A 20,924-nucleotide genomic window follows, 5' to 3' on the forward strand; every position below is an offset into this window, starting at 1 on the left:
ATGATATTGTTCCTTATATCGTTATCGTTATAGTTGTGGTTTGAACTCTGCTATTCTTTAATATGGAGAACCATTTTAAGAACTACATCTTTATCGTTATCTATATAGTTATCGTCCTTGGTGTGAATGGGCCTTTACTTTCTCTCTTGGTTTTATCCCTCTTCCTGTCATTGTCTGTAGCTTTTGGTTTAATATTTAGTCATTTAAAATGAATAACATGTTCAATATGTTGTGACTTGCAGATTTAGAGCTCTCTTTTTTGTGTGTTTTTGGTCCATAGGGGGCGCTGGTTAGTGCTTTGGCAGATGACAGTATTCATTTGTGGAATCTGAGGCAAAAACTTCCTGCCATTCTCCATTCTCTTAAATTTAATCGGGAGAGGTAAGCATTCTGCATACAAATAAACCATGCACCTCTACATTAAATATATATATATACACATGTGCTGCATGTTTCAGAGTGAAGTGTGGCAACGTGTTCTTTTACATGTGAGCAGTTCATTACCCAGCGGTGTTTGCAGCGTCTCAGAGCAGCTCGGTTCACAGTAAATGCTGTTCCTCACAAACTCCATCTGTGCATCTGCTCTGCATTTGGTCGCTTTAATGTGCATTTGGGAACGCAACATACGCCAGTCATCTTCCCAAACTTGTATTGAGAAGCACTTAATGTTATCATTAAAAAAAAAAGCTTTAAAAGAAAAGAAAAGCTGCGGTTTTCCATCAAAATAAATGCTTGATGGTTTGACGTTTAAAAAAAGAAGAAATAAAGACGCTCATAAATATTATTATTGTAAATATTATAGAGTTGTAATGTAAAATATTATTATTATTAAATTATTATTTTTTTACAGTAAAATATGACAAGTAGTATTTCTTATTTTGTTTATATTAAGTAATTTTTATATTTTTATAAAATAATAATAATTTTGTAGCCCTATTCATATATAATCACACATTTTTGACCAAAATTAGCAGTCCTACAAACAAGCTTTTGGATTTTTTTTTCCCCCAGAAAAGTTGCAATTTGATTTTTTTTCTCCAAATCGTGCTGTCTTAACTGTTACTATTGCTCGTATTTGGGATTAAGGGTTTATTCAAAACATCCTAGAAACACGCTATCTTTAAAAACCTTATCAGCTGCATAGCAACACCCCAGTGACCACCTAAAATACTCTAGCATTGTGGCAGCAAGGTTTGCATAGGCAAACACCACCAATAGTTTTCTTCAGAAAATGCAAAAGTTGGCCTTTACCTGGGCAAAGAGCCCATTTGACTGTTAATAAGCAGACCAACCCAGAATAAAGGGTTGAAATGAATGTTTGTTCAGAGACAAGAGGGCAGGACAGTGTTCTCAAGTGCGTATAGACTTGATTGCTGTGCCATTCACAAGACTCACAATGGCAGTAATGCACAGTCGTCCACAGTAATACCAGTTGATTTATCAAACGTGACTCATTCACTTTGCCAGATTTCACTCTGCTGTTATTGCCATTTCATCCTTAATTCGTCACGATACACAAATCAGTCAAATGTTCACTATCGTATGAGATAATCGCAGTGAGTCTTTCACTTTGATTAAGGTCAGTTCTCTCTTTGTCTTTTGGCAGGATCACGTTTTGCCATTTGCCATTTCAGAGTAAATGGCTCTACGTGGGCACGGAAAGAGGGAACATTCACATCGTCAATGTGGAGTCCTTCACCCTCTCAGGCTATGTCATCATGTGGAACAAAGCCATTGAACTGTAAGGGTCTGACTCTCCATGTATAGACACCATGAACTCAAGTGATTCTAATTAAATGTCTTATGCTCAAATATTTACACACATGATCTTTGCATCCAGCATTTCCATTTGTCAAAGCACTTTCCTCATAAATTGTCTCCTCTCTTCAACAGTTCCTCAAAGTCTCACCCTGGACCTGTAGTTCATATCAGCGATAACCCCATGGACGAAGGGAAAGTATGAAGATTAAATATATTTCCTAATTGTTCAGCTTTTAGTTTGCACCATTTCAGAAAAGTTGTGTTTCTTTTTTTGCAGCTTTTAATTGGTTTTGAATGTGGCATAGTTGTGCTGTGGGACTTGAAATCGAAGAAGGCTGACTATCGGTACAACTATGACGAGGTGAGGCATTGTTATTGTAGATTACAGTTGCCTCCCTGCATTCTGATTGAATCTCAGATTTTGAAGTAAAGTTTTTTTTTTTTTGTATAAGAACAAACTTTTTACATAGGACAGTTCATTTATTTAAACACAGTTACTTAGTCTTGTTCAATAACATCCCTGAAAGGAATGAAGGAAGGTCTTCAAATTGGTATAGGACATACTCCAAGCACTCGACAGGGCTCCAGACTGCGACCAAATGATTGCATTTTGCTACCTTTTTTCTTGCCGGTGCGCCTAAATTGCTCCAGAGCAGGGTTAGCACTGCTTTTGTGGTGTTAACCCCACATTGTGATGCCAAACTTGTACAGTGTGACATGATGCAGTGTTAGAATGTTAAAGCTAGACGCTTAGCAACAGACAACCAATCGCGTACATATTGGCATGCTTTGTATAGTCATAGAAACACTGCACATTGTATATAAACAGTAAATTCAGCGTTTGAGAGGAAAAATGTCAAATGCTGACAGAAAACATGACAATTTGAGTGAAGAAGAGACCGTTTCATTCTTACCTTTTATAGTCTGAAGTGTCCATTCAGTGTAAACTCGATAGTACAGTCGGCAATATGAGGATGTGCAATGCTAGAGCTTTTATGTAAACAGGTCGCATGCTGTGTTCATCCAATCACTGACCTTGAAAATATGCAAATAAGGATGTTAACCCAGGGTTAGGGACTGTACAATGTGAAACATCATCTTATGAATACCCAGGATTGATTGTTAACCCCGAGTAAATTATGAGCAGTGTGAAAAGTGAAGCAAGATAACCCAGGATTCAGTTTATCTTTGGTTTAGAAGGACCCAAGGTTAACTATTTCAAGTGTGAAAAGCCCTTTTGTGCCATGAACGAGTTATAGAAGGCTTTTCAGTCCACAAATCACCAACATTCACCATGGATTTAATGTATTAACGCTAACTGTAACCATAGTCGAATGTTTTTACATTATTCATTTCAACCTTTTGAAAGTACAACCTTTTGCACTTTTTTCAAGGACTTTTAAGTGCTTCACATTTTTGCACCATTTTGCACCAAATTCTAACAATTATCCAAGTTAAATGTTTTTTTTTAATGTCATGACCAAAAAAAAAAAAATAAATAAATATATATATATATATATATATATATATATATATATATATATATATATATATATATATATATAGTATACTGTATATGAAGAGTTCAGATGCAAAAGTGCCATCTGAAAATTTCTTCTAGAATGGTCATTTATGTTATATATGTTATATATATGTTATATATTAATTATTATTATTATTATTATTATTATTATTATTATTAATTTTTATTTTTATTTTATTTTTTTGACATTTTTACATGTTACTATTGTTAATAAAAAATTGTTTTTCCTGCATCTCAACTCAAATGTGCATTTTCAAGAAATAATCCTGTAATATTATTAGTTACTGCAACTTAATAATGCAAAACAATAAACATTTTTTACATTAAATTGCCTTTATGATTAAATATCATAATCACTAAAGAAATTAGTGGCATCTTTGCTACTGTTCTCAAATGTTAGTCTGTAGTCCTGGTACTCAGATGTGACAGCAGTGATTGATCATGAAAACAATAACTGCAATAATTATTCACTTTAACACAATAAACTACTTCAGTAACAACTGTACACATTTTTAATTTTAGGATTAGTTGTTACATCATTTTTGGTGGTAATTTGTCCTTCACATCATAAAATTACATAAATGCTGTTTATGGTGAAATACCTATGTCAAAGTGGTATGCAGAGTACTTAAATGAACAACTCTAGTCTACAGGAAGTAAATTATTCCAGAAGAACAGAACAGAACTAAGATGTTTTTTTAGTTGTTGTTGTCATGTTTATTATTGTCGATTCATAATTACTGTCACAACACATGAACCGTAGTTTGCCTGACCTGGTTTTCTTGTGGTTGATTACTCATCCTTTGTTTGGCCTGTAGGCGATCCACTCGGTGGCTTGGCATCATGAGGGGAAACAGTTTGTGTGCAGTCACTCAGATGGCACACTTACCACATGGAATGTACGCATTCCTGCCAAGCCTGCCCAGATCATTACACCGCATGGTAAGCTTCTGCCTAAACAAACTCCTGTTCCAAGTTCCTCAGGTTGAGCGCATCAGGGTGCACAGACTAAATATCAAAGAACCGTAGAGGTGAAGTGTGTCATTTGTGTGCCACTAGCAGCACAAATGAACTGGAAATGCTTGTTTTTGAACAGGTTTCTCAAACGCATCAATGTTCTGTGTTTACCCTTCTTCAGTAAACTCTGCTACAATAGTATGTGAGCAACATGTATGTAAAAGTTTCTAGTTTTGAGAAAATTATGTTTATGCTTGGTTTGTGAAACAAAATAAATAAATTAAGACACTGAAATAAGGCCATAAAACAACACTACACAATACAAATATACATAACGAAGGACAAAAAAAAGCACATTATTGAGCACACTGATCTAAAGACAGAGACTTGAGCAGTCACACACCATTGGGCCATTCCTGAAACAGTTCCTGTTCAACATACCTGTCATTTCCAAGGTGTTTGCCTTTTCATTTTACCATGTTCATGTAGAAGCTTGCTGATGTTGGTACAAAATATAACACTTATCTGTATGACCAAAATCAACTGAGAATTTTAAATCTTTTTCACACCGATAAGAAACAAAGCAACCGCAGGGGTTTAATAAATCCATATCCTTAATAGGGGCGGAGCAAAACAATCTTTTTGCAAATGCATCATGATTTTAAAAAAACTCAGACTAAATGTGTCCACACAAATGAATCATCAGAAATGTTTATTATTGTTAGTTTTAAAAAGATGAATAATTCAGTTTAAATAAGGGATGTGGGATAAGCCACCTTAATGTGTCTAAGAGTTTTGTCTCTATACTGTTGCTGAAAGATGTACCAACAATCATTTTTTGGAATCAAATTACAAACCAAGAGGTGCTTAAAGGTTCCTGCCCTTGATTTGATCGTTGTTCCCATGATTAAAATACACAGATACTGGAGATAAAAAGCAAATAGAGAGAGAAAAAAAAGTGAAGGTATATTTATATGCACACCTTGTTTAACATGCAATATTCTCTCCCAGGTAAACAGCCCAAGGATGGAAAGAAGCCGGAGCCTTGCAAACCCATCCTGAAAGTGGAGTACAAAACTACCAGGGCAGGGTAAGGCTCCGGGTTGCATTTAGGAAGCAAACAGAGCATGATGCATTGGTTTAAGACTTAAATGCGTTGCATTGCAAGAGACTGTCTGGCTTCTGTTTTATGGGTTTTATAGGGATGACATGATGATTTTCAGAGGACTGACATAAAATATAAAGCTAATATGACAATTCTTTTTGGATATGAAAGACTATTTTTACTTTTAATCCCTTTCTTAATTCCACTCATTCTGAATGAAGCACTAATTTTGTTTTATTTCCGGCTTGGATTCCCTTTGCATCATGGAAAATTGAGATTTGTCCATTTGTTTTTGTTAAGGGAACCATTCATGATACTGTGTGGAGGTTTGTCATATGATACAGTGGGTAGGCGAGCCTGTCTGACTGTGATGCATGGGAAAAGCACTGCAGTGCTAGAGATGGACTACTCCATAGTGGATTTCCTTACGCTGTGTGAAACCCCATATCCAAACGGCAAGTCACTGCCCCACCTATCGCTGGATTTTCCCATAACATTTACTGTATATTCAGCAGTGCCTTTAAAAACAAGAGGCAAAAAAAAAGAAGTTTCTTTCGTTATCTTTAAATCTTGACGAAATTAGAACTAGACAAAGTGCTGAACTGAAATGTTTGAACTGTAATTTGTTGTTGCAAAGTACATTAAACTTTAATGCAAGCACTAAAATGCAATAAAAATATAGTTATTAAATCATTTTCCACCAACAGTTTTTCACTAGGAAAAATAGATGGTATTTTGTAAAGATGTCTCATCTAAGATTTAAAATAACTCTTCCTTCTGTATCTCCACAGATTTCCAGGAGCCTTATGCTGTTGTTGTCCTGCTGGAGAAGGATTTGGTTGTTATTGACCTTGCACAGATTGGGTGAGTAAATGCCAAACGGGAGAGACACTCTAATCTTTTGCGCACAGTCGATTTCTAAACAGCTCTCTGTGCAGGTATCCGATCTTTGAGAATCCGTATCCTCTGTCCATCCACGAGTCTCCGGTGACCTGCTGCGAATATTATGCGGACTGTCCTGCTGAAATCATTCCTGCACTTTACTCAGTGGGCTCCAAACAAAAAAGACAGGGCTTCAGTAAGAAGGTAACTTTCTGCCCTCCGCTGAGGACCTATTATGCCCTTTTACAAAGTTTGATTTCGTTTTGGGGTCTACTAGAAAAGGTTTTCATGCTTGAATGTTTAAAAAAAGAACACATTATTTTTTACATGTTTAACATTGTTGCAGCACCTCTCAGTCTGTCAGAAACACTCTGACAGTTTAGTTTAGTTCCAGTCTCTGTGAAGCCCCTCCTTCTGAAAAGCACAGTGTGCTCTGATTGGTCAGTTGGTCCAGTGTGCTGTGATTGGTTAACTGCTTTGAGCATGTTTGGGAGATGTCCCGCCCCTTATAACCACACTACTAACTAACTCGGCCAGGCCCCGCCCCTTTATATTGCGTATGCCTTTGGCAGGAATTATTTAAATGAGAAATATTGTGATGTGTTCATTCCCGGAAGAAAACTCAAGACTACAATGGAGGCGTTTCAGGGAGTTCAGAAACAATGCGCACTGAAATAGAGAATAAAGTCAGAAATTTTCGCACGCGTTTTTTCGTATTCGTGATTCGTTGGCTCTGAATTGTCAAAACACCATTCGAAATGCTTGCTACGGATGCGGAAAACGCAGAAAATCGAACCTGATCCTATTTTTTTACGACGGATGAAAGTTTCGGAGACAGTGTGCAAGCGTGATTGACATAACGTGAGGTCGTATTTATTTTTTTCATGTGCGAATTTCGGAGTGTGCTCTTCACTTAACTCCCTCTGGAGGGACTTTGTGCTTTGGAACTTTACAGAGCTTTTTTATGCTCAAACCGCAAAATTACACACTAAAGAAAGTTAATAATTAACTTTATTAAATACATTAATAATGTACAAAAGCATAATAGATCCTTTTAAAAAAAAAGAAGAAGGATTATAGTTCTATGTGACTGATACAAATCTGTGTTTATGTAGGAATGGCCAGTAAGTGGAGGTAACTGGGGCCAGGGAACACTAAGTTTCTCAGAGATCATCATCACTGGGTAAGTGATCTCTCACACACATACATAAACTCTTTGCTGTACCGAAGCCTTTTCACATTCAATAATTGGATTAGCGAGGGACACCTTTTTTGCTTGTTAGAAGTGAAATGCTTTTTAATGCGGAGCCAGTATTTCAGGGTTGTTATTGGTTTCTTTCTTTCTTCCTGAAACACCAGGCATGCTGATGGATCGATCAAGTTTTGGGACGCCTCAGCATGTGAGTTTCTGTCTCAGAAAACAAACACTTACATTTGATGTCACATGTAGATTCTATGGCAATATTTTGAGTTGGAAAAATATAAATCAGATGCATACAGAATCTGCGCAGGATATTTCTACAGATGTCCAAAGAATAGATGTTTTTTATTTTACTAAAAAGAGTAAAGCATTCTCAGCTACATTTGAGACATTTTTACTTGTCTACATCCAGATGCTCCCCAAATTCAAATTGCAGATTGTATCTGCTAATCATTTATTTAAAACAAAAATTATTAACAACAGCTAATAAAGAGAATTGGTAACATATTTGCTCTGTTGTGTCTGTCAGTAATGCTGCAGGTTTTGTATAAGCTAAAAACAGCAAAGGTGTTTGAGAAGCCCCGTAGTAAAGAGGAGAAATCCAGCACTGACATTGTGGATGAAGATCCGTTCGCCATCCAGATCCTGTCTTGGTGTCCAGAGAGTCGTGTGCTCTGTGTGGCTGGAGTATCGGCTCACGTCATCGTCTACAGGTTCAGCAAACAGGAAGTCACCACTGAAGTGGTCCAGGTCTGACCCATTTTAATACAGGATGTTTATATGTGTACAAGATATGAACAAGATTTGTTTAAGGTAAATTTCAGATGATGTAGCTGGTCACCATTTGATTCATTCTTCACCACTTTTAATCTTTTATTTCACGATTTAATTTTAAATGGTCTAACTATGTGTGACAAATGATTAATATTAATATGAGGTCCTAAAACACTGCATGGTGATTATAATGTTAGAAGAATGCTGTTGAAAGCCGTTTTAGACTGAGTTTAGTATGCACACTGCAGGATGTTTCATTAAGCATTAAGTTGTTTTGACACATGATTTCTAACAGTTAAACTACCATATGCTGAATCCACACCAACGAGTAAAGCCCTCACATATTTATGGTTATTAATCCTAAAAACCTTGCCTTTTTTAATGAGGTAGGTTTCACACTGAAGGACTGAATAAATTAATGTAGAAGTAACTTCACATAAATATTACAAATGTAATTAACAGCGGGTAACACTCTCCTTCATCCTTTCATGCCTGGAAAATATCTTCATGTCCTGATTAGCAGTGTTATATAATATTAAGGCTCCTCAAGAGATTGCTCAATTATAAATGAATTTTGTGTAGATTTGTATATACAATTTGTTTTTTTACTTATTAAAACATTTTAATAATGTATATAAACAATTTAAGCAAATATATAGTCATTTGACAAAACAAGACAAAACAATCATCTCTAAAAAATACCCCAATGACATAATGCTAATATATTTAGTATTTCTAGACATACACTACCAGTCAAAAGTTTTGGACTTTTTTTACTGCTCACCAAGGCTGCATTTATTTGATAACCCCCCCCCCCCCCCCCCAGCAATTTAACTATTTTCTATTTGAATATATTTTAAAATGTAATTTATTCCTGTGATTAAAAGCTGAATTTTCTTCAGTCTTCAGTGTCACATGATCCTTCAGAAATCATTCTAATATGCGGATTTGACGCTCAAAAAACATTCATTATTATTATCAATGTTGAAAACAGTTGAGTAAAATTTTTATCAGGATTCTTTGATGAATATAAAGTTCAAAAGAATAGCATTTATTTGAAATAGAATCTTTTGTAACATTATAAATGTCTTTACTGGAACTTTTGATCAATTTACTGTAAATCATCCTTGAATCCCTTGACAAATAAAAGTATTGATTTCTATTATTTCTTTCCCCCCAAAAATAAAATACAAATTCTTACTGACCCCAAACTTTTGAACGGTAGTGTTTAATGTTACCACATAAATGATAAAAAATAAAATAAAAGAGAAAAATTAGTTGGAAATGGAAATCTGTATATATCCATTTATAGACATGCGGATCTATGCATGTGTTTATATAAATCTGTGTGCAGAGTTAATGAAAGTTTTTCTGGTGTGTAGCTGCTGGAGGTCCGTATGCAGTGTGAGCTGAATGAAGTGGAGTCTCCTGAGGGCGGAGGAGAGCAGGCGTCCGCCGTTTCCACCCCAGGAACATCATCCAGCCCTCAGACCAGCCTGCCTCAGTCCCACCCCTCCACCAGCAGCAACAACTCCTCCGACGGCCTGCGAGATAACGTGCCCTGTCTCAAGTACAATCAGTTTCACATTTACCCGCCCCTAAACGGCATGTCAAAATAACTAAACAAAACCTTAAAGGGATAGTTCACCCACAAATTTTAATTAGCCCATGATTTGCTCACCTTCAAGACATCCGAGGTGTATATGACATTCTTCTTTCAGACGAATACAATCAGAGTTATATATTATATAATATTATTACATGGCTTGGCTGAATTCCAATATAGAATGCGGTCTGTTATTTCTTTATAACAGACCGCTGCGAAGTATAACAGACCGTTGCCATGAAAAACAGCGCGTTGCTATGGACGCGGAACGGACTATTTTCTTTAGCGGAAGCAATACAATCGTTTTTAAATCAATAACCCCTTTTTAAATCAATAATTCGCGGCAAATTATTTATTTATTTTGTAGGTAGCCATGTAATAAGCGGGATAATGTATAGTGAGCCGGTTGTTATAGTGAATAACAACCCCTTCAGGCTGATTCAAGATCCCTCCGCTTCGCGTCGGGATCCCGTTCAGCCTGTCGGGGTTGTTATTCACTATAACAACCGGCTCACTATACATTATCCCTTACATATTATATAATTATATTATATGTTATATTATTATTATTTTTTATATATATATAAAAAAAAATGAATGGCCGTTTCTGTTTTGAAGTCAATAAAAGTGCATCTATCCATCATAAAAGTGCTCCACACTGCTCCGGGGGGTTCATAAAGGCCTTCTGAAGCAAAGCGATGAGTTTGTGTAAGAAAAAAAATCATATTTAACACATATTTAATTCTAGCTTCCAGCTGAAGGCCATACACAGTCTACTTACTCCTAAAGTGCAACTTACGCAACTTGTGGCGTCGGAAGTAGGGTAGTGCGTTATGGCGTAGCATAAATATCAACAGTACGTCGCATTACTCGCATAAGTTGCATTGTAGACATTAGGGATGGGCATTCGATTAAATTTTCTTAGTCGATCGTCGGGAGAATTAACGATCGACTATCGATTAATCATTAATATTTTTATATTGAAATTCATTATTTCTTCAACTTTTTATAAATTAAAAATGCAATGAAAATACAAAAATACAGTTTGTTTGTCCTCGATGAGATCTTTATTACAAGAAGATCAACTTGTGGCATTGAAACTGCACGTTCGGTAACGTTAGACTTGAAGATGCCCTGCGGTGCTCTAAAACAGCGGAACAGCGAGCCGGCGTTCTTAAACAGAGACCCATGGCCACTTCATCCGTTTTCTGTGATCGGATAACTATCCGATCGTGAAAAGACCAAATGTAAATGCCCTCCGAAACGCATTCGAGGCGGATTTAAACCCGATCGCTCAAACCACTTCAGGAGGAGATCTGAGACGCATTCCAGACGAAACTGGACAAGAGTAAATGCATCTGGTTGTTGAAACTACATATGTAAATTTGACTTATCCCAAAAATGCTAAGAAATAAACATGTGAGAGCGTTTTATAGGCCTAGGCTATATGTCATGTTATAGCCAGATATGACGGCGTTACTGGAACACGCATCACCACAGATGAGCATCTATTCAAGCCAACGTGCAAACTATCGCAAATCAAAGTGAAAGTCATTCATCAAAACACAATCATCTTCATTAAAAGTAAAGAACCGAAATGATCTTACCAGGGCTGTTGCCGCAATATTGTTGCAGTCTTTGATTTAGAAATTTTCGCTGATGATCAATAAAATGCAGCTCATATCAGTTGCTTTCGGACGTGCAACAATTTAAATATGTAGCGCGGGAATTCAAGATCGGATTTATATCCGTTTTGCAAAAACACATTTATATGACCGGGTGTAAATGGAATCGTTTTGATAAATCAGATAGCTATCCGATCTGAGAAAACGCATGAAGTTCCCATAGAACTTCTGCACCAGTCCACTGATTTCTGTTGAGAAAGATAAGCATGTTGACATGATCTGGGATCAGATGAGACCGCAACCTGGTGACAGCCAGTCAGCCGCTGAAAACACCCGCTCTGAGGGGACTGACGTTGCCGGGATGCACAGGTACCTCCGCGCTAAAATTAATTCCATTGCTTCAAGACTCACACTACGCAACGCAACGCAACCTGCATTAGATTAATCGATAACAAATAAACGTGATCGACGAAATTCTTAACGATCGATTATCGATCGTCGATTAATTATGCCCATCCCTAGTAGACATAAGTGGAATCCGTATGTTCGTTTGGCCGGAAGCTAGTTATTTTAGATTATAAAGTTTTAAATATGAATGTTTTTCTTACACAAGTGCATCGCTTCGCTTAATTTTTTTAGATAACTACGATTGTATTTGTCTGAAAGAAGAATGTCATATACACCTATGACTTGAGGGTCAGTAAATCATGGGCTAATTTTCATTTTTGGGTGAACTTATCCCTTTAATATGGCCTTTCCAACAACATTTACTATGATGTGAACCAGATTTATTTATTTATTTTGTTCAAATGTCTGGCTGTGAGAAAGAGCCTTACAAATGACATGGTCTGTGTTTATATTAGCACATAGTTAATTGTGTCCTTTGTCCTATTTGTCCAGAGTCAGGAGTTCTCCTCTCAAACAGTCTCCGGGTTACCAGGTGGAGCTACTCATTCAGCTGGTGTGGGTCAGCGGGGAGCCGCCACAACAGATCACCAGCCTGGCCGTCAACTCTGCATATGGCCTGTAGGTCCACGAAACGACAACACCAACTCATTTACTGCACCTATGATGTGTTTACTGAGCAATTAAAAATGTTTTCCTTCCACAACAACTGTTCATTATCTTTCAGACAAGTTTTATGTGTCATGATCCATCAATTTTAAGCCTAGCAGGCATGTAAAGTACTTGAATAATTGTTCCTAATTATGATAATTAAGTATTATTTTAGTGGAATTTGAACTGTATTTGAACACTATTGAAATGCACAAATGTGACTGGCCACAAAAATGGCCATTCACAAAAATGTTTATTGAGCAGCAAATCAGCACATTAGAATGATTTCTGAAAGATAATGTGACACTAAAGACTGTAATGATGTAATTATGCTGAAAATTCAGGAATAATTCACAATTTAAAATACATTTTCGATTTCATATCTTACCTCATATGCAGCCTTGGTGAGCAAATGAGACTTTCAAACACAAACAAAAATCTGAAAAAAAAAACAACCTTTTGACCCATAGTGTATATCTGTCATGTGTTTTACAGAGTTGCATTTGGCAATGGTAACGGACTTGCAGTGGTTGATTATCTTCAGAAAACACTTCTTCTGAACATGAGCACAGTCGAATTGTATGGCTCAACAGATCCTCACCACAGACAGCCACGCTCACCCCGCAAAGCCAGACAGCCTTCGGCAGGTGAACAAAAATCTTCATACTAATAATCATAACCTCTGCATGTTGTCAGTCTATGTGTATCACTTTCTCTCTGATAAAGTAAAGCACATGCTCATTATGAGCAGTGTCAGTCTACGAACCATGATGCTCCTGCAGGTGGTCATCTCTGGTCGAGGAACCATCTGCTTCTGATCTTAGAAAATCATCCGATCCATATGCTCAAAAAACAGGAGCGCCGATGTTTGTCCTTCTTTTCTCTCCCTTGTCTTTGCATGTTCTTTTAGTTGTTCACTCTGTCTTTGAAATACACAGATGCCAACAGACTGAATTTATGGCCCGTGTGATATTTTACATTATTGTTAGCGATGATTTAATACAGAACATCTGACCAATACCAATTATAAGTAGTGTTTTATATAGCAATTTTTGATTATGTAACAGTAAACTATTGCTATTGCTCATACTTGGAGTTATTGTGGTTTGAATTGTATGAACTGGCATATTTTGACCTCACTCATTTATTGAAAATGATAAAGCAGAACAAATGCGTCCAAACTGCCCTGAATCCAGTCTCTGGAATCTAGGAGTTCAAAGGCCTTTCAGCTGTTCATTTGATTTTGTGTCATTGTTTTGTCTCACCCTTTCAATATTCGTCTCTCTCTGTGGTTTCGTAAAGACACTCAGCATAAGAAGTCTTGCATGTCCGGCCTCTCTAACTTTTATTCTGAATCTGTGAAAAAGCTTCATTCTTCTTACCTCAGTAAGTCACATGGCACTCATCAAAGGTCTTGTCCTTCTCTTTATATCTGTCTGCATTCTTCTTTTTGTCGTTGTTTAACACTATATTATATATTTTTTATGTTTATTTATTAGTTTTAAGTGTTATGTGATGTTTCCTGTATAAAGTCCATCTGGCTGTTTGGTTTAGACGTGTTTGTTTTCAACAGGTTTTTGTGATGGTAATGATGCATCAGCCACCCCAGAGGAGAGATGTAAATCACCAACTTCAGGTAAAGATGCCCTCATTATATGACAGGATTTAGTGGTAAAACATGAAGAGCATGAATTAATGGTAGTTTTATAATGAGTTGATTGACAGACCTTTAAAGGAACAGTTCACTCAAATAATTAAGCTTTTGTCATGATTTACTCGCCCTTGTGTTGTTCCAAACACGTGTTTCTTTCTTTCGTGAAAAATAAAAGGAGACCTTAGGCAGAAAGTGTTTGTTTTTGATAAACCACCACCCGCTTTCATTTTATACTGCCAAGCTCCAAAAAACATGTTCTTTTTGTCAAAATCCTTTATCCCTGAAGCATGCTTTATTATATATATATATATTGTGCTAGTTTTAACCCTGTCAGAAATCTTTTTTTATGTAGTTAACACTCTGGAAGATTTTTTTTTAACAAAGTTAAACCGAATTTTTAGCAAAAACAGATTTTAAAAACCTGTTATTAGATCTTCTTTACATTTTTCTCACCAAGAAAATGGCCACGGAAGCTGGCATGACATACAACAGCAAACAAACAAATCAAGCTCAAAAATGGAAAAATACTAAAATTTGTCTATATTTCAAGTCTTTTGACACTATACCATTAGACCATAAGTCATTATTCATTTTCTTATTACGTAAGATTTACTTTCACTGAATTTGAAAAGTGCAGCTTGCATTTACAGGATTAGATCAACATGAGGGTGAGTTTATGAAAGACAAAATGTTTGTGTGGACTGTGCCTTTTAAAGTAAAATATGTAATTTCCCATAAAAGTTCCCTGCCAGCATGGCTTGGACCAGCTGGTAGTCCCACCAAGCTCAAGCTTATCCTCTGGAAGTTCCTTTTGGTGAGGCAGAAATTACACACTGCAACTTAAAGACAGACATATTGACAAACACTGCAATGCCAGAGCATTGAATGTGAAGCTCCATTATAGTTGAAAAGTCTTTAGCACAGCAAAAAATTCAAACAATTCTGCAAGCGTCGTCAGAATTCAATTCAGGTGTGCTGACCAAGGAAATTTCATTTACAAGGAATTCGACTTTGATATGCAGATAGTTGCCAAAAGTTACATAAGACCCCATTGGCTGTATCACATTATTATGCAGACTGTGTTGTTGCTATAGGCTCCGGTTCACCATGCAATTCTGATGAAGACAGCAAACACAAGTTCATTGACAAGGGTACAGTACATTTGCACACCCATTTTCTGTCTTAGAAAAGCCTTTATTTTCTTTGATTTGGTTCTTTTCAACACATTTTCCAGTGATGTCCAAAAGCAAGCGGATATCCAAGACTGTTGCCAATGACTTTGGTACTGTATAATGTTCATATTACGGCAGTCTGGGTCTCTCAGTTTCTGTGCTAATGGGCTCTTGTGCACTAACCAAATGAACTAACCAAACAAATTAAAGTGGGTTTGCTTAAGTGCATAGTAGAGCTGAACTTGAGCTTTGTGCATCTGTTGCTTGGTGGTTAAGTGCGGCAAAAAATGGTGGACCAGTTTAACTTTTTACAAAGTCAACTTTCTTAATGTACATATCCATATGTTACTCTAAGGAGAAAAATATTTTCGTGATTTTTTTTTTTTCCCGTGAAATGGATTGGAAATGCTGCACATGTTGACTTTAAACTGTTTTAAGATTTAAAATGTTTTTATTCTCATAATATCAAAATTGAATCTCCTGCAGGAATGCTTTTTTCTAACCTTGTTTAACATTACAGGCTTTTACTCTGCTCTGCTGCGTTTCAAGGGTAAAAATACACCGGGCAATGGAAATGATGTTAGACTTTTAACATATCTCTGATTTTGAATCGTATGTTTACTCACAGATTTCTACTGAACATCTGAAATCATAGATCTACACATGGGCGATTACAAACACACACAATGTCAGAGAGAAATGAGGCTCATGGTGTTCTGACTCTGGATCGGTGCTGGTTTCATTGCCACTAATCTCAATGTAATTTTCTGTGCATGATCAATTTGCTTCTGAGTGTAACACACTAAATAAACAAATGTCTCTTTTTAAGGCTGCTGATGGGCTCATTGCTGCTCTGTAGCTTTATTCTACATCATGATCCTCCAATTTAATCTTAACCTGCTTATTTCTGTCCTCTTAAACCTGTTGATTCATCCTTATTTTAGTAACAATGATTTCCCAGATATGAATGGCTTTGATTTTATGTTCAGAACAATGTTTTCTTTTTTCCAGCTAAGATATCCCGGAAAATTAACATGACTGCTGATCAGAAAGATGGTAAGCATTTGTTCTCTCACTTTAGTTTCTAGGAGTAGCTGTGCATCTTTTGCAGGTGATCATTGTCTTCCACTCTTATGTAAACTGGCCGTTATTTTAAACAGCATTTGTCTTCAGATTGAAAGGGCAGCTCTTGAAGTTGCAGTATGTACAGTACTAATACTGTGTTCTCAACCCTAATGAGCTGCATCACTGTTTACTAGGGTTTGAACGACTTCAGATTTTTTAAAGTCAAAATTTATGTGACTCGTCGCTGATGACTTTATTAATGAACAAATAAGCCTCAAGCTGAGACTTGAACGCGGGTTGCCTTGTGCACAGCTATGGCATATTGACACTACGCTGCCCACAAGGCTATTGCTCCTACATAACAGCTTATCTTTATCAGTTCTTTTGTCTTTGGGTCGTTACATTTCTCACAGATTTCTGCTCATTCTAAATCAGATTCAAATAAAGTAGCACAGTAAAGATTACATGTATATGAATGCATTAATGAGAGAGCGATTGCGTGTGAATTAAATCTACCTGGCATCGTCTCTCTTCTAATAGTGAAGCTGTTACTAAGAAATATATACAAGAACTTTTCAGTTTCTAAACTATTTTATTGATAAATCACAGAACAGTGTTGACAATACATTTCTGTACTACTGAATGTTTCTGTGTGTGTGTGATGTTACAATGCAGCAGCTCATTTAGAACAGCGATTAACTTACATGTACAATAAGCTGTTTAAAAGTGCGCTCACCCGTTTCATTTTGAGCATCCAGATGGTATAATCAAACTTATCTTGTGGCACGCTCTCTTTATTAGTAATTTTAACCGTTGGAAGCGTAAAAGTGTACTTCAAAGATTTCTTATCCTGTTGCGCCCTCTATAGGCCACGATCAGCAACTAGTCGATGTCAAGCTTAAAGCGTCATGGCAGAGCATTAAAGTCAACTAGTCGACTAGTCTGTGCAACCCCTAGTGTCTACCTGTTATCTAAATTATTATAGTCTGCATAGACTATCTCCATGAAATCTGGCCTGGTTTATAGCTTATTCTGGCCTAGAATCGCCTACTTAGACAGTAAAGGTCTGAAAATGAACAAGTCGCAGTTTCAGTTTGAATCAATCTAAAATAGCTGTCACTACAATAATAAATGCAGTAATTTTTACAGGCAATAAACAACTTTAAATCCTACGTAATTTAAGAGGTACTCCAGGTATTGTAGACCTATAATGTAGGCCTTTATAGATTGTAGACTTGCATGCATGAATGTTGGTACAAATGTATTTAGGTGCAATTTATACATGAGCTTGCTAGTTAAACTTTACGCTTACTGTTCTGCGTGTAGAAAGGAGGGTACGCCGTCACTGCTCTCTCTCTGTTAAGAAACAACAGAGTTGTGTGAAGGAAATGAAGAGGAAACGCACAGTGTCTTTCCGTGAGACCTCACTATGTGACCTCAGTGAGTGGCCCTGTTACAGGCTGACCTGACCAGATTTGGACTGGTTCATACTAACTCACTGGAGCTTACCGTGTGCAGTTTGTCTGTTGTCTTGGATGATGATGCAACTAATGTTTAATTCCTCACCTTTTTTCACAGTTTTATTTTAAACTGATTACAGATTAAGGTTTAATATTCTTAGTGCAACACACAAGTTGCACCAAAAATTCTTTCATCATCCCGAAACAAAGCAGATTATGGATTTTGACCTCATAATACTGTTCACATTTGATGTGATCGTAGCACACTTTATATTTTTCAGCTGGTAGTCTACAATGATCAGACCAGCAATAACCCGTGACGTATTAACTTCTCTGTTTTTGTTTAGCTAGTGACTTTTATGAGCTGTTATTGTGTGATTTACTAACCAATTGCAGACATTTTACAGGTGAATCTCACAGACCAATAAGCTTCATCAAGAGTCATGTTTCACCGCAAATTCAAAAGAAGAAAATCTTATGATTTCATGATTAAAGTTAGAATATATTCAGTACAACAAACTCTGCTGTTATGTATAATTATACGATATTCTTTCAATTTTGGGGTGAAACATGAGCCAGACCTATTCTTGTCAGTTTTGGTGAGATTCATTGCTTTTAGAATTTGCATTTATACTACTGTTATAGGTTTGCCAGAAATATATCTGAATGCATCTGAGTGTCTGAAAGTTAAATGAAACCACAAAACAATGTTCTGGTGGAGCTGGTGACTGCTAGTTTTGTGGAAATGTGTGATTTCATTGCAACGGTTTGTGTCCAGTACCTGTATGTTTTACTCATTCCTCACTGCTGAATAACTGAAATGTAAAGTTTATATTAATGCTGCACATAAAACACATTTTATAAGAATGTCATCAATACACTGTATGAACCGCGTTGGTTTTCAGGTGTCCTGGGGTGGCTCAGACTTGATTTTACTTGATGGCGTCATGTTAATTGTCCACTTCTGTTGTCTTTTTGTCCCTGATGGTTCTCAGATGCCAGGGACAACTCGTTCAGCCGCTCGCGCAGCTCCAGTGTCACCAGCATTGACAGAGAGTCACGTGAGGTTGTTTCCTCCTTATACTTTTGTGACTCCCTTTCCAAGAAGAGTGAGACGGTGGCAGTGCCCAGCCTGTGGGTGGGGACCTCATTGGGCGGCATGATGGCCATCACCCTCAATGTGCCCTCCACGCCAGAGCAGAGGATGCAACAGCCTGTGGGCGTCTCTTTCTGTGGTAAGACTTGCTTTACATCTGAATGTAAAAATGTGTGGAATTTAATTTTTTCCCATATGCTGTTTTCTGTTGTAGTTTTTTTCTTCAATTTGCTGTATTCCATTAAAAAAGGATGTCTAATCAATTTACTTCATAAAAAAACAATTTCATGTTTATTCAACTTTAATAATAGGGCCCTATTAATTTCCCCCCCCTGAAATTCTGTGTTTGTTATTAGGTTATTTTAATTCTGTATTTTTGATTTAATAAAAATGTTTGTTTTTTTAATAAAAAACGGTGGTAACTCAGATGAATTCATAAAATGCACACAAATAAAAATGTTGGCAAACAATTTGCTGCACAACAGCGGTTTACCGTTTAAAATGAAACAATGACAAAAAAACAAAACCATATTTTAATAAACTGTATTATTATTATTGTTAGTATTGGTTAAACCAAATTTATATTTGGGCAGTTTGTAGAGAAGTTTATGTGTGTATCATGCAATAGTTTTATCAAATGAAATGTTGAAAACTTGTGTAGTAGACAAAACTGCACTAATGCACTAAGACATGCAACACATATAGACTTAATATTGAAATAGCTGTCATTTTGCACTTTAATATTCACAGACACTAGTCCATATTGTGATTTGATTAAGTTTACAGTCCTACTTTTGATTTATTCATCCAAATTTTTCCAAAATCCATGACACTCCACGTTATATTGTAATTTCCATTTTTATGACTGCTATCAGCTTTTAAGCATCGTGGAAATCATCATAGATGGAAAAATACACTTTTTGGTTTGCCGCTTTCTGCCATCACAGGTTCAGTAGTGCGCTTGAAAGGAGGCATTCTGCGCATGGCCCAACTGGATGCCAGCGGGACCCTTTTGCCCCACGTTTATGAGCCCTGGTATGAGCCTAACGCCCCTGAGGAAGAGAGAGAACCGCCACGGAGACGCCGACCCACCTCTCCTCCTTCATCTCAGGAGAACCAGGACTGTCAGTACATCGTGGTTTGCTCAGAGAAACAGGCTAAGGTGGTGGCGCTGCCCTCCCAAAACTGCATCTATGAGCACAACATCACTGAAGCCTCCTTCGTGCTTAGAGCTGATGTGGTGACGATGACCTCTGGGGTCGGCTTGGCCTGTTTCTGTGCCAATGGCCACATCATGACCCTCAGGTAATGTGAAAGACCTTACATTCAATGCCACTGAATATTCTTTTCCTCTTTTCTTCCTAAACCTGTAAACCATCTGTTTTCAGTTTGCCCAGCCTGCGGCCACTGCTGGATGTGAACTACCTTCCTCTGACGGACATGAGGATAGCCAGAACCTTCTGTTTCTCAAACCAAGGCCAGGCCCTGTACCTCACCTCGCCCACTGAGATCCAAAGAATCACCTATAGCCAGGAAACCTGTGATAACCTGCAGGTCAGAATGTGCCCATTATTGTTTTATGTGTGCAGGATGTTGTATGCCCTATTAAAATCCCATTCATTGTATACATAGAAAGTGATTTTTAGCGACAACATACTGTATAAACCTTTTAATTCAGGCTATGGCTGCATGATAATGGTTAAACTGATCACAGTTATTTTGCTCAAAAATTATAATCTTAAAACAGATTACAAAAGACGTTGATGTTACCATGAAGCATTGTGAATGAAATAGGTTGTTCTGTGTTTTTTTGTAATGACATATAATAATATTATTTATAATTAATGACTGTAGGTAAATAGTTTTACCATTGTGTTATTAATGATTTATTTATTGAATTTTCATAAGAACAATCAATCAAATAAACAAGCAAACAAAACCCCACAGCAATACAATAATAAGACAAG

General features: G+C 36.8%; 1 protein-coding gene across 5 annotated transcripts in view; it reads left to right on the top strand.

Moving 5' to 3' along the window:
- The window catches only part of stxbp5b (syntaxin binding protein 5b (tomosyn)), a 46,697-nt gene that overhangs the window by 16,939 nt on the left and 8,834 nt on the right, over positions 1-20,924 (top strand). Inside the window, exons 4-26 of one of the 5 annotated variants that reach the window (XM_081347465.1) lie at positions 281-381; positions 1,607-1,741; positions 1,894-1,957; positions 2,039-2,122; positions 4,123-4,246; positions 5,273-5,351; positions 5,667-5,821; positions 6,158-6,230; positions 6,305-6,452; positions 7,364-7,431; positions 7,608-7,648; positions 7,979-8,199; positions 9,606-9,793; positions 12,355-12,480; positions 13,006-13,157; positions 14,084-14,146; positions 15,259-15,315; positions 15,399-15,446; positions 16,348-16,392; positions 17,728-17,841; positions 18,857-19,096; positions 19,905-20,262; positions 20,346-20,511. In XM_081347465.1, coding sequence (XP_081203591.1) covers positions 281-381; positions 1,607-1,741; positions 1,894-1,957; positions 2,039-2,122; positions 4,123-4,246; positions 5,273-5,351; positions 5,667-5,821; positions 6,158-6,230; positions 6,305-6,452; positions 7,364-7,431; positions 7,608-7,648; positions 7,979-8,199; positions 9,606-9,793; positions 12,355-12,480; positions 13,006-13,157; positions 14,084-14,146; positions 15,259-15,315; positions 15,399-15,446; positions 16,348-16,392; positions 17,728-17,841; positions 18,857-19,096; positions 19,905-20,262; positions 20,346-20,511 — 2,850 coding nt within the window. Of the gene's footprint in view, positions 1-280; positions 382-1,606; positions 1,742-1,893; positions 1,958-2,038; positions 2,123-4,122; positions 4,247-5,272; positions 5,352-5,666; positions 5,822-6,157; positions 6,231-6,304; positions 6,453-7,363; positions 7,432-7,607; positions 7,649-7,978; positions 8,200-9,605; positions 9,794-12,354; positions 12,481-13,005; positions 13,158-13,812; positions 13,897-14,083; positions 14,147-15,258; positions 15,316-15,398; positions 15,447-16,347; positions 16,393-17,727; positions 17,842-18,856; positions 19,097-19,904; positions 20,263-20,345; positions 20,512-20,924 lie in introns of all 5 variants that reach the window. The other 4 variants (XM_081347469.1, XM_081347467.1, XM_081347466.1 and 1 more) reach the window with 4 other exon arrangements.

The sequence above is a fragment of the Scardinius erythrophthalmus genome (genome assembly GCF_964197995.2).
Source record: "Scardinius erythrophthalmus genome assembly, chromosome: 19".
Taxonomy (NCBI): Eukaryota; Metazoa; Chordata; class Actinopteri; order Cypriniformes; family Leuciscidae; genus Scardinius; species Scardinius erythrophthalmus.